We start from the raw sequence: 12,518 nt of genomic DNA on the forward strand, positions 1-12,518 counted from the left end.
AATTTTAAAAAAGAAGAAAAGTAATATCTGTGTCGCATCAGGATGCTGTATGGAGATGTTGGGTGGCCCTGATGGAAGAAGCACAGCACAGACCCCAGAGCTTTGGGGCACCGGCATGCCGTCTTCCATGTCTCCTCCTTTCCATGCGCATCTGCTTATATTGGATCCTCAGTATATAGGATTCGTGAAACATAAGCTGCGCTTTATGAACTGGGTGTTGTCTGCACCACCAAACTATGAGGTTGGGTATACTTAACAGCACTCACCTCCCTGAGAGGAAGTGGCATCTATGAATTTGGTCCCAATCAGGTCCTCAAGGAGCAAGTGAGAGGCATGAGTAGGCGGCTCCAACTCCACTGGCATCCACTCCACCTGCATCCCGACCTCTCCCTCCGTAATCACAGTCACCAGGAGAGTCCCCACGTCCAGGTGACAGAGAAAGGAAAGATTTGTTTCATCCGGTTTGCAGATAGTTCCACCAGCACCCCCAGAGTGGGCTGCTGCCGCCTTACAGCACCACACAGGGCAGCCCTGGAGGACAGTGGGGAAGGAAACCCTCCCAGTGAGCAGAGCTTTGAGCAGCGCGCCCGCTTACTGACGGCCTGGGCAACGAGATGACCGCAGTTCCGGGGCGCCCTGATCTGTCGGCAGCGGCTGGCAGTTTGGCTGGATGACTCAGGAGGGGAAGACTATGGTGGATTGAAGTCAGGAGAGAGGAATGTGTACGTCTTTTGGGAAGGGCACAGGTGGTGACAGTATTTGTGCCCCATGTGACCATTCACCAGTGGGCACTCACTGCAGAGGAGGTCTTCAATGATCGGTTGGTGAGGTGACCCATTCTGTGGGCGTCAGCCAATCTCTCTCCAGCTGCTCTGGTGCTTGCTCAATAGGCTCGTGGATACAGCGACATGGAGGTGGGGATGGAGGGCACGCGCGGCTCAGTGAAATGACCTTCCCCTAACCAGGCTGATCCAGGCAGATACGCCCCTGCTGAGTGCTAACCTGCTAACGGCAGAGATCACTGTTGGCCCCACTGTGTGACACCAATGCCTTATTTATCATTGTGTGTCCCCAACCACATCTGCTGACCAAGGAAATCATAATACTGTGAGAAAAATGTCCCAGAGGATACTTTTCTCATTTTTAAAATTGAGGTATAACTTACACACACTAAAGTGCACAAATCTTATGTGCACATTTCAATGAAGTCTTACATATGCGTATGCCATGCAATCGCCACCCTGACAAAATACAGAACGTTCTTATCCACCCACCCCCCACCTCCAAGAAGGCTCCTGCATGCCTTCTCCTGGCCTTTCCCAAAGGCACCCAAGACGCTGACGTTTATCACAGCAGATTAATTTCGTGTGTTCTTGAAATGCATGTGAATGAATTACTCAGTGTGTACTCTTTTGTTTTGACTTCTTTTACTCAACATTGACTATCAGGTTCATTAATGATATTGCCTGAGTCCATAGCTCATTCTATTTTCACTACTGGGTAACATTCCATTGTGTGAATATGTCTAATCTACTCACCCACTCCAATGTGAGTGGGCTGTGGGGTGGTTTCCAGCTCAGCACTCTTATGAATAAAGAGCTATGGTACGTGTCTTTTGGTGGACACAGGCGTTCATTTCTGTTGTATGTATTCATGTGTACTCAGGAGTGGAATTGCTGAGTCCTAGGGTACATGTGTGTTTAATTTTAATGTTGCCAAACGTTTTCCCACAACAGCCATATCCATTTATCCTCCATTAACAGCGTGTGAGGATTCCACTGTGCCACATCCTCGCCAGTAATTTGTCAGTCATTGAAACGCTAGTCATTGTGGTGTGCATGTGTAGTGATACCTCGCTGTGGTTTTAAATTCCGTTTCTCTGATAAGCAATGATATTGAGCACCTTTTCAAATGTTCACTGATTATTTTGGTATCTTCTTTTGTTAAATATTTATCAAATATTTTGTTCATTTTTAAATTGCATTGTCTTTTTCTGGTTGAGCTGTAGCCTGTCACTTTCTGGGTAGGGGTCCCTTGTCAGACACATGCATCGCAATACCTTCTCCCGTCTGACTTTCCTTCCCACTCTCCCAAAGGTATACGCTGCTACTAGACTTCAGCGAAGTCTAAATCGTCAGACTTTCTTTTATGACCAGTGCTTTTTGTGTCTTGCTGAAACATCTTTGCCTACCTCAAGGTCATAAAGCTACTTTCCTCCCAGGATATTTTGAGGATTAAATGAGGATGCATTTAAAGGCTCCTGGGACAGTGATTGGTACAAGTAAGCACTCAAAAAAAAAAAAAATCATAAAACACTTCACAAGGAAAACTGAAAGCACAAATGGGAAAACAAGTAAGCATATGGTCCCGAAAATATGCTCTTCCTGTGTTTTGTGTTTTGTTTCTTACAGATGTCATGGTAACATTACGGCATCCTGAGGAAACACAAGGATGAGAAACCGTGGCAGTGACCGGGTGGGAGGTGGAGGGAAGACGCCCTGAAGCCGAGCGCGAGACCCCACCACGGAGCCCGAGACCGAGCAAGAATTCGCCCAGCTTCGGCTTGAGTCATCTCCACACCAGGCAAAGCCATGCCTCTCCCTCAGACCCGTCTCTGCTTGGTCTTTCCTGGTGTTGATCAAGGGCTCTGCCATCCTTTTGCTCATTCTTTTCTTGACCTTGGTCACGTCTCTCTTTGTGGTTCACATCCCTGGAACCTTTCTACGCTCCATTGTAACATTCCATTATCGTTCATTCTTTCTCTTCCCTGACCCCTCCCACTTCCAGCTTTCTTTGCCCACGATATTTTCTGCTATCCAGTCTACAGCCACAGCCATCGTGTCCTGCTGTGGCCTCCTCTGTGGCTTCCCCTGTGATCCACTCCATGGCCTCCTCAACGGCCTCCTCTGTGATCCGTTTCATGGCTATAGCTGTGGCCTCCTGCGTGTCCAGGACGCCCGCCATGATTGATTCCATAACCATCTCCATGGCCTTGGCTCGACTCACAGCCCACGCCACGTCCAAAGCCACATGCTCCTTCATGTCCAATCTCAAGTCCACCTCCATGGACCAGCTCATTTCCCAGGCTGTGGAACATTCCAGAGCCCAGGCCTGGGTCCCGGTTCAGACCAAGGCCAAGGCTGTGGTGATGGGGGTAATAAGTACCATTATTTCTCAGGGGGAAGAAAAAGTCTCTCTAAAAGAAAAAAAAATTATAAAAATTAAGTTTCTTCTCCCTTATCACTCACTATACATTCCTGTTGCAGCAGCATCGAATTTCTGCTTGTCCACGCTGCCCTTTTCCATTCTCGTCACTGCCATTCTTACTGTGATCTCTGTCTTTGAACCTGTCCTCTCCTAATTCTCTTTCTCTCTGAGAAAATAGCCTTCCCTGTTACCTTATTAATATATCCCCCTTCTGTGAACACTCCGGCCCTTGCTCTGCAGATCATGGGTCATGTGTTTCTGGACTTTGGAGACAAAGGTGAACCACATCCTTCTGGGAGAGGCACAGAGACTCATCTGAAAGGTAGTCTGTCACTTTGTTAGTCACCTGAGGAAGGTCAGGAGTGTGGAGCTGAGAGCCCTCAGAAAGCTGTCCATGCAGAACCTCGAGATGACAGGCATGACCTCAGGATCAAACCGTCCTGTGTTAAAGTCCTGGATCTGCCACTCACTGCATGTGCTAGGCAAATAGCCAAGATCACAGAGCTCCAGCTCCCTCGCTTGCAAAACGATTACAATATCCCACGGAGGTGGGATTGTACAACACACTAAATGACACGATGTGGCTGGGCGCGGTGGCTCACACCTGTAATCCACTTTGGGAAGCCAAGGCAGGAGGATTGCTTGAAGTCAGGAGTTCAAGACTGGCCTGAGCAAGAGCAAGACTCAATCTCTACAAAAAATAGAAAAATCAGCTGAGTGTGGTGGCATATAGCTATAGTCCCAGCTGCTCAGGAGGCTGAGGCAGGAAGGTCACTTGAGCCCAGAAGTTAGAGGTTGCTGTGAGCTATGATGACACCACTGCACTCTATCCAGGTCAACAGAGTGAGACCCTGTCTCAAAAAAGAAAAAGAACCCCAAAACATAAATGACACGATGCATCTTAAACATTCAGCCTTGAGCCCAGCACTTGGTAAAAACTCAATATTTGTTTTCATTATTATCTCTTGATCTTTCAAATAAAATTATAAAGCAATTTAAGATGTAATTCCAAGATGGTGGGTCTTTATTTTTCAGCCTACATATGGAGGGAGGCTGAGAGTCTGAGATGCAGAACCTTGGTAAATGGACCATATCATGCCAACCCTTTGTGGCTGTAGTGAGGTTTTGCACTTGTTTGTCCATTTTTACCGGTGGTATGTTGTTCAACACTTAATTGTTGGCTCTCGAGAGGGAACAAGTCCTGATTTATAGTGTTTGCAAATTCTGTGGTGTAAATACTTCCACCACAGCACAATTAAGCTACCAACGTCACACCACTAAGCTCAGAATTGGGAAGAGCTGCACGCTCTCTCCAGGGCCAGCACGGCCCAGCTCTCGTGTACACCACCAGTTTAGACTCTGCTTCGTGCCTCAAATGTGAGCTTACTAACAAGGTTGTAAGAGAACAGGAAAAACATAAATAAAAGAGAAATCAGTATGAGAAAAATATGTATTCAAAGATAGATCAAGACCAGAGAGCAGAGACTGTCACAGACAGACAAGCAATCGCAGAGTGCTGTGGGGACCGAAACGTGGCAGGTAGAAGATAGTCAGCGGCACTTTGGACGGCGGAACATGTTTATGCTTCTTGCTTTCTTTATGTTGACATCCCTCTTGTTCTCTTTTAGTATTTAGTGAAATGTTTTGACATGTCCAGTTGGTCAGCTGACCTGAGGGGAACCGGAAAAAGAGTATACAACGTTACTAACGCAAAAGCACCGCCAGGGAAGACGCCCCAGGGACAGCGAGCGCTGGAACGTGTGTGTACCTGGAGATCCTTCCTCCTGTGCTAAAATACTCTAACTTCCAGATTTTGTTTTACTACGAGACACGATTTTCTTTAAATACTTTCTTCTCATTTTCCCTGTTTGCACAATTTCCCTTTGCTTTGGCCTCAACGTCGTCTATTCTGTCCTCTTTCTCTACTTCCCTCTCACTTTCTCTCACTCGCTAACTCCCTCTGGCCCCAACATCATGCCACAAAACTCCTTTCTTCCTAGCACACCAACTTACTCTCCTCTCTCATTCTGGGTGTCCTAAAAGCTCTACTTGCATGAATTCCCCTCTCATGGCAGAAGGGATCTGCCTTCTCGCCAGGCCCCCTACTAACCCAGCCTAGAGACTCAGCAGACAAAGGCTCAGCCCCACCAACCACCCAGCACCAGCCGCGACTGCACCGGGGAAATGAGGATGACGCCCCAGGGCTGTAAACATCCACACGGTTTGGCCACGTTTGTTGACCTGTGTCTCACACTAACTGTGTTTGTGCCTGTGGACGCGGGGCCTGTCTCATGGGAGGTGGTCCTGACCCCAGGAGTGCTGGGCGACTCAGGGGTAGATGCTGTGTGGCCCTGACTCCTGGGATGGGGGTGGCAGGTGATGCTCCAATAGAGCATGTGCCTGGGCCGGGGCTACTCAGGGCTGTTCCAGGCACACGGTGGCTGGCAGCAGAGGTCGTGGAGTCCATTCCCGGGGCCATGGTGACAGAGATGGGCAGGGAGGTCCAGTTCCAGTGGTGCTGCTGCCCAGGAAACAGGAAACAGGCCACACAGATGCGTTTGTGGCGGAGACAACTGAAGGGGAGCGGGGCCCTTGGGGCAGAGGGGGCTGAACTAACAGGCCTGTGTTGGGCGCTCAGGAGAGGGCTTGTGGGGAAACGAGAGGGTGGAAAGTGACGCGCCTGTGGCCATGGTCCCCAGAATAGAGGAGAGTGTCATGGAGAGGAGGCAGAACATGTGGTGTTGGGGACGCTGGAGGCAGAAGGCTGAGGAAACATGACTGTGACGGACACAGAAGTAGCAGATCCCATCATCTGCGGAAGCGGCACCCAGATAGAGGTGGGTGGGCTGGGATACAGAGTGACAGGCCCTGATTCTCCTGTGACCATGGCCGCTGGGCGTAAGGAAGGCCTGGAGGGGAGATGATGGAATCAGATTCATTCATGGGTGTGGCGGTGGCAGTGGCTGGGAACAGAGGTGACATCATCTAACAGGACTGTGGCGCTCAGCAAAGTCAAGGTGCCTGTGCCTGGAACAGGCGTGGAAGAGCCTGACCCCAGGGCACAAGGCAGGCCACAGGGACAGGAGGAGGTGGGCTCAGACCAAGTGATGGGGTCTAGCATGGCAGGGGTGGTGGCGGTGGTGGCGGCGTAGGTAGCAGTGGCGGTGCCTGGGTCAGAAGTGGGTGAAATCTGGGCTAGAGCTGGGCATGCTCAGAACGAAGAGGGCGGAGGCTGACGCCAGGGCGCTGGTGGTCGCGGGCAGAGTAAAGGTGGACACGTCTGTGGTGAGCTGAGACGCTGAGGAGGAGGCCATGGGGGACGAGATGGTCTCAGGCCTGTGGGGGAGGCTGCGGTGGTCACAGATGGTGCTGTGGGTGGGGTGGTGCTCTCAGAGCCTGCGACGGAAGCCAGGCTGCTGCCAGACTCTGAAGTGACCTCAGAGGCCATGTTAGCAGCCGTGCTGGGCTCAAATGCTGCTGTGGAGGCTGTGGTGGCCTCAGAGGCTGAGGGGGAGGCTGCTGTGAGCACAGACACTGTCATGGAGGCAGTGGGAGTCTCAAAGGCTGTGGTGGCCTCAGAGCCCATAGTGGACACTAGGGTGATGTCCGGGGATGTGGTGGGCATGGACATTTTTAAGGAGGATATGGTGGCTTCAGAGGCCATGGAGAAGGCCTCAGTAGTTGCAGAGGCTGAGGTAGAGGCCATGGTGGGCACAGCGGTTATAGTCGAAGCTGTGGTGATCTCAGAGTCTTTGGTGGAGGCTAATGAGGTCACAGACCCTGCAGTGATCCCTGAATCTGTGGGGTGGCCAGGGTAGTCTCAGAGCCTGTGGTGGTCTCAGAGGCCATGGAGAAGACTGTGGTGGGCACAGGCACTGTGGTAGAGAGTGAGGTGCTCTCGGATGCTGCAGTGAGGACTGTGGTGGATTCAGAGGCTGGGGTGGTCTCAGAGGCTGTGGTGGATGTCAGGGTGGGCACAGACATTGTCATGGAGGGCGTGGTGATCTCAGTGACTGTAGCAGCGGCTGTGGTGGGCATGGATTCTGTGGTGGAGGTCAAGGTGCTCCAGAGGCTATGTGGAGCCCATTGTCGCCACAGACTCTGCAGTGGTCCGCGAGGCTGCGGTGGTCTCGTCAGAGGCCGTGCTGAAGCCTGCGGTGGGCACAGATGTTGTGGTGGAGGATGAGGTGGGCATACATGCTGTGGTGGTCTCAGCAGTTACTGGGGTGGCTGTAGAGTTTCAGATCAATATTATTCCTTCTCTTTTGTTACACCTGCCCTATACTTCCTTGTAGTCCTGAATACCTTATTAAAATACGCATTCCTTCTTTATATTCATATGTTTTCTCCCTTTCATCTGTGACTCTGTGCTATGTTTTAAAAATTTGTTTAAGTAATCACACTTTGATTCTCTATTTTGCTTTCAGAACAATGCTTTATTTTGGCATAATCCTATCCTTGTGAAATCTTAAAATGTAGTCTATCTCAAAAACTTGTATGTAAATTTTTAATTTAAGTTAATTTTATTTATTTGTAAAGATAGAGTCTCGCTCTGTCGCCTGAGCCAGAGTGCAGTGGTGTCATCATAGCTCACTGCAACCTCAAATACCTAGGCTCAGGTGATCCTCCCACCCCAGCCTCTTAAGTAGGTGGGACTGCAGGCACACACCACCATGCCCAGCAACTTTTTTTTTGTATTTTGGAGAGATGGGGTCTTGCTATGTTGCCAGGCTGTTTTTGAACTGCTGACCTCAAGCGACCCCCCACCTCGGCCTCCCAAAGTGCTGGGATTACAGGCGTGAGTCACCGCACCCAACCACTAAATGTTTTTAAAAGGTTCTATTCAAAACCTGGAAACAATCCAATTGTCCTTTATGTGGGTAGGCACACTGTGGTGTGTGTGTGTGTGTATATGTATATGTACACATACAATGGAAGACTACGCAGCAACAAAAAGGAACTACTTGATAAATGCATAACATGGCTCTGTTGGCGGAAAAACCAAATTCTGCCAAATATTTAAAGAGGTTTATTCTGAGCCAATACGAGTGACCAAGGAGCACAGTCTGAAGAAGTCCTAAGAAAGTGCACCCAGTGCAGCCAGGTCACAGTTTTGTTTTATACACTCATGGAGACAGGAATTACAGGTAAAACCATAAATGAATACATGGGGGGTAGACCTTCGTTCAGCCCAAAAAGGTGGGATGTCTCCAAGTGGCGGCTCACAAGTCATGGGTGGGTTTTAGGATCCTTTAGTTGGCAATTGGTTGAAAGAGATAAGCTTGGTCTGAAGCCTTGGAGTCCATAGAAAGGAATGCTTGAGTTAAGACAAAGCGCTCTGCTGTCTGTCACGTGGGGCTATCCCAGAGTGAGGTCAGAAAGGAAGCCACACTTTCCCAGTATACTGAGCCTGCTGTGCGGAAAATGGAGTGTGGGAGGGCAGGAGTAGGAAGCCGAAAATTGGTTAAGAACTGATTATTGGTTGAACTGGAGTGGTAGCAGGGGAGACGAAGTTATGTGGATGAATACAGGCTGTGTCCTGCAATTAGAAAAGTATAACCGACAGGAAACATTGAAAAACTGCATGGGGTAGATGACAGGAAAAGGGAGAGGTCAAGGGCAACTTGGAGCTTTGGGGCTCGGACAAAGAGCTGGATATCAGCTCTATTTACTTGAGAGCAAAGGATGAAATGGAGGCTGGAAGTGTTAGAGATTTTGAACTTTATATGCTTATTAGATATCGAGGAGACTATCTGTAGGCAGTTAGATGGCTGCACTTAGATCTCAGGGGAGAGGTCAGAGCAATATACATAACGTTGGGAGTCATCTAAATATAGATTGTATTTAAAGCCATGAGGCTGACTGAGATCATTCGTGGGGAAGAGTCTGCCAGGAGAAGAGGGCTCTAGACCAAGCCCTGGGTACTCCATCATTCAGACGTCAGGCAGAGGGGGGAGGTGTTCATAAATGGGACTGAGAAGGAACAGCCAGGAAGGAAGGAAGAAAACTCTAAATGGTGAATCAAGGAAGCCAAGAGAATAGAGAAGCTCTAGAAAAATACGCTGGTTAGCTGAGTTTTTTTGCAGAGAGACCAAATAAGATGGGGCCTGAGGTTTGTCCATTGGATTGGGGGACAATATGGAAGTGAGTATTTAGTTTATTGAGAACAGATTTGCACGATGGGGTAGATCCCAACTGGAGTGAATAAAAGAGTAAATGAGGCTGGGCATGGTGGTGGCTCAGGCCTATGATCACAGCACTTTGTGAGGCCGAGGTGGGGGGACCACTTGAGGCCAGGTGTTCGAGACCAGCCTGGACAACATAGAGAGACCCTGTCTCTACAAAAAATTTAAAAATTAGCTGGGTATGGTGGCATGTGCCTATAGTCCCAGCTACTAGGGAGGCTGAGGCAGAAGAATCGCTTGATCCCAGGAGTTTGAGGCTGAAGTGCACTGTGATGATGCCACTGTACTCCAGCCTGGGTGACAGAGTGAGACCCTGTCTCTAAATAAATAAATAAATAAATAAGTATGCATGGAGGCTTAAGGATTTCACAGAAGAATCAAAAGTAGAGAAATAACAAAAGACATAACTCTACAAGAACAAAGAACTGAAGAGATTACAACAGCAGAGGAAATACAAAAAAAAATTTTAGATAATAGACAGCAGGCGAACGAGTGGTAACTGTCCAAGAGAACAGAGAAAGCTTCAACATACAAGCCTGCATTGGGGATGAGGGCGAGTCAACCACTGGTAAGTTACTCATTCTGGAGAATTTTGGGAAGGTTCAGGAATTGCAACCAGGCTCCCCTGACGACATGGTGTGGTATGTGACTAAATACAGGAGGGATGGTTGAAACACGATGTAGCTAGGCACCATCTCTCGGCCCCAGGTCCCTGCATCCACTCAAGTAGGTAGGTAAATACACCTCTCTATCACATGAGCTTGGGATTTTATCTCTGGAGATGTTGAAACCAAAGAAACTCCGGACCAAGAATCACAGGCACTGCTGAGGGCAGGACTGAGGAACTGTACTGAAATTATGCAATTAAAGTGAATGCTTACACCCTGAACTATAGAACCCTCATTTCCTCTTCCAGCACTCAGCTTCCAGCACATTGGCAGCTGTATTTATACCCTCTGGGCAGGAATCTGGAGAATTCTTCTTGTGGAAAGAAATTAGCCTATACCAGAAAAGGCCTGCAGATACTGACATTTTGAGGGTCTTCCCAATCGAAACTACCAGGTCTCTTCTAAGTTACCCTGGAGCTAACTCTACCAGTTGACAAGCCCCACCCCTACATAGAGCTTTCAGCCACCATTTTAGTGCCTCATTCTCAAATGTGAAGGACATTATGGGATTAACAGTTATTTGAGGAAAGTCTCTAACTTGAAATATAAAGACCAAAACGAACACCCTTATTCATTTCTTTGCATCTCTATGAAGCAAAGTCAGAGACAACTGAAACAGTGCAAAGAGCAAAACCAACTTCAAATGTCCTCGGCAGGACAAGTGAAAGTATGGCACCCATGAAAAAATAAATGGAAAGATACCATTTAAAACAGGAAGCTACAGAGAGCAACAGAGATTTCTTTGAAACTTAAAAAAAAATTTGTCAAAATTTACTAGAAGAATTAGAAGACCTTAGAAGCTGAGGAAATCTCATCAAAAGAAAAATAAAATGACAGAGATGGAAGACAGAAGAAGAAACATAAGAAAATTAGAGTGCCAGTCCAGGAGGTCAAACACACAAATAATAAGATTTTTCAGAAAGACAAGAACAAAGAAAATGGATGAGAGGCAATTATCAAAGAAAAAAATGTAAGAAATTTTTCCAGTACTGCCTGACATAACTTTCTACTCTGTAAGTTCCTAATACAATGAAAGAAGAATCCACACTATAGCACCACATCATGAGATTTTAGAACAGTAATTTTAAAAATCCTAAATCTTTCAGAGAAAGAAAATGGGTCTCTTACACAGGATCAGTAATCAAAATAATAACAGACTTCACAATCTAGAATCTAGAAACAGTGGCCCAATTCCTTCAAAATTCTGAGGAAAAATGGTATCCAAGCTAGAATTCTATAAGCAGCTAAACTATGAATCAAATATGAGGCTGGAATAAAGACATTTTCAGACATATAAGGTGTGCAGACTGCTAGATCCACTTTTCTCTTTTTCCTAGGCACATGGCTAGGTTATATTTCCCAAATTCTCTGATAGCGAGGTATGGCTACATGTCTAAGTCCTGCTCAGAGGATCATGAAGGGAAGGAATATATATAACTTTCACTTCATTTGCATAAGAGTAAATACCTGTTTCCTGACTTCTGCTTGTATTGTATATTTTTAATGTTCTGTACATTATGATGTTTTGACATCTTAACAAATGTTTCTGGCTAGGGAGAGACTGCCTCTCCCAGGGTTAGCCAATTCTTAGAGACAGCAAAGGGCCCAGCCAGGAACATGTCTTTGATATATAAACTAACCAATCCAGAATCATACCTCCCCTATCTGGTCATACACTCCAGGAAACAATATTCCTCCGCTTTAATGATCCGAGAGCCAGGTATCGGGCAACTAGGAACCACCCAGTAAGCCCTCAGGAATTATTCAAACTGCCAACCCTAAACTGTTCACCCTGCCCTACTTTGCCTTTCCTGCAGAAAGCTCAATGAAAGGAAGGACCTAAACCTTGCGCTCACTTCTCTCTTCTGCCTCCTGACCACCTTGGTGTCTTTCCCATCTAGTCCAGTGTGGCGGTGCCATGGCTTCTGTCTCTAGGACCCTGAATATAATAGCTTCTTTTTCCTGAGCCTCTCCTCTTGTGGGGGCACCTGGACTGACCATGTCATAAGTAATCACACTGCTCCTTTACTCTTTCCCTGGGCTGAGATGATAATGACAGTGGAGACCAGGTGTTGAAGATGGCAGAGCCCCCTTCGCCCTGGGTCCCTGAATGACTGCATGGAACAGAGCTCCCACCATCCTACAATGCTCACCGTGGGGCTGTGTATAAGGGAGAAAAATAAACTTGTTTATTTTACTTTTTAACTTGTGTGTTTTTCAAAGTCACTCTTACGATCTCTTTGTCACAGCAGCTCAGCATCACCCTAATAGTATACAGGGTTTCAAAACAATTTCCTGCCAGGTGCGGTGGCTCATGCCTGTAATCCTAGCTCTCTGGGAGGCCGAGGCGGGCGGATTGTTTGAGCTCAGGAGTTTGAAATCAGCCTGAGCAAGAGCAAGACCCCGTCTCTACTAAAAATAGAAAGAAATTAATCGGACAACTAAAAATATATAGAAA

At 47.6% G+C, this 12,518-nt stretch overlaps 1 protein-coding gene across 1 annotated transcript in view; it reads right to left on the reverse strand.

Annotated features, from left to right (window-relative positions):
* LOC105817261 (protein PBMUCL2-like) overlaps nucleotides 1–3,066 on the reverse strand; it is a 42,140-nt gene extending 39,074 nt beyond the window's left edge. Inside the window, exon 1 of the mRNA XM_012652897.1 lies at nucleotides 2,802–3,066. Within this exon, the coding sequence (XP_012508351.1) occupies nucleotides 2,802–3,066 (265 nt within the window). The remainder of the gene's footprint in view (nucleotides 1–2,801) is intronic.
* Nucleotides 3,067–12,518: the final 9,452 nt, after the last annotated feature.

Source organism: Propithecus coquereli, unplaced genomic scaffold (genome assembly GCF_000956105.1).
Source record: "Propithecus coquereli isolate 6110/MARCELLA unplaced genomic scaffold, Pcoq_1.0 Scaffold404, whole genome shotgun sequence".
Taxonomy (NCBI): domain Eukaryota; kingdom Metazoa; phylum Chordata; class Mammalia; order Primates; family Indriidae; genus Propithecus; species Propithecus coquereli.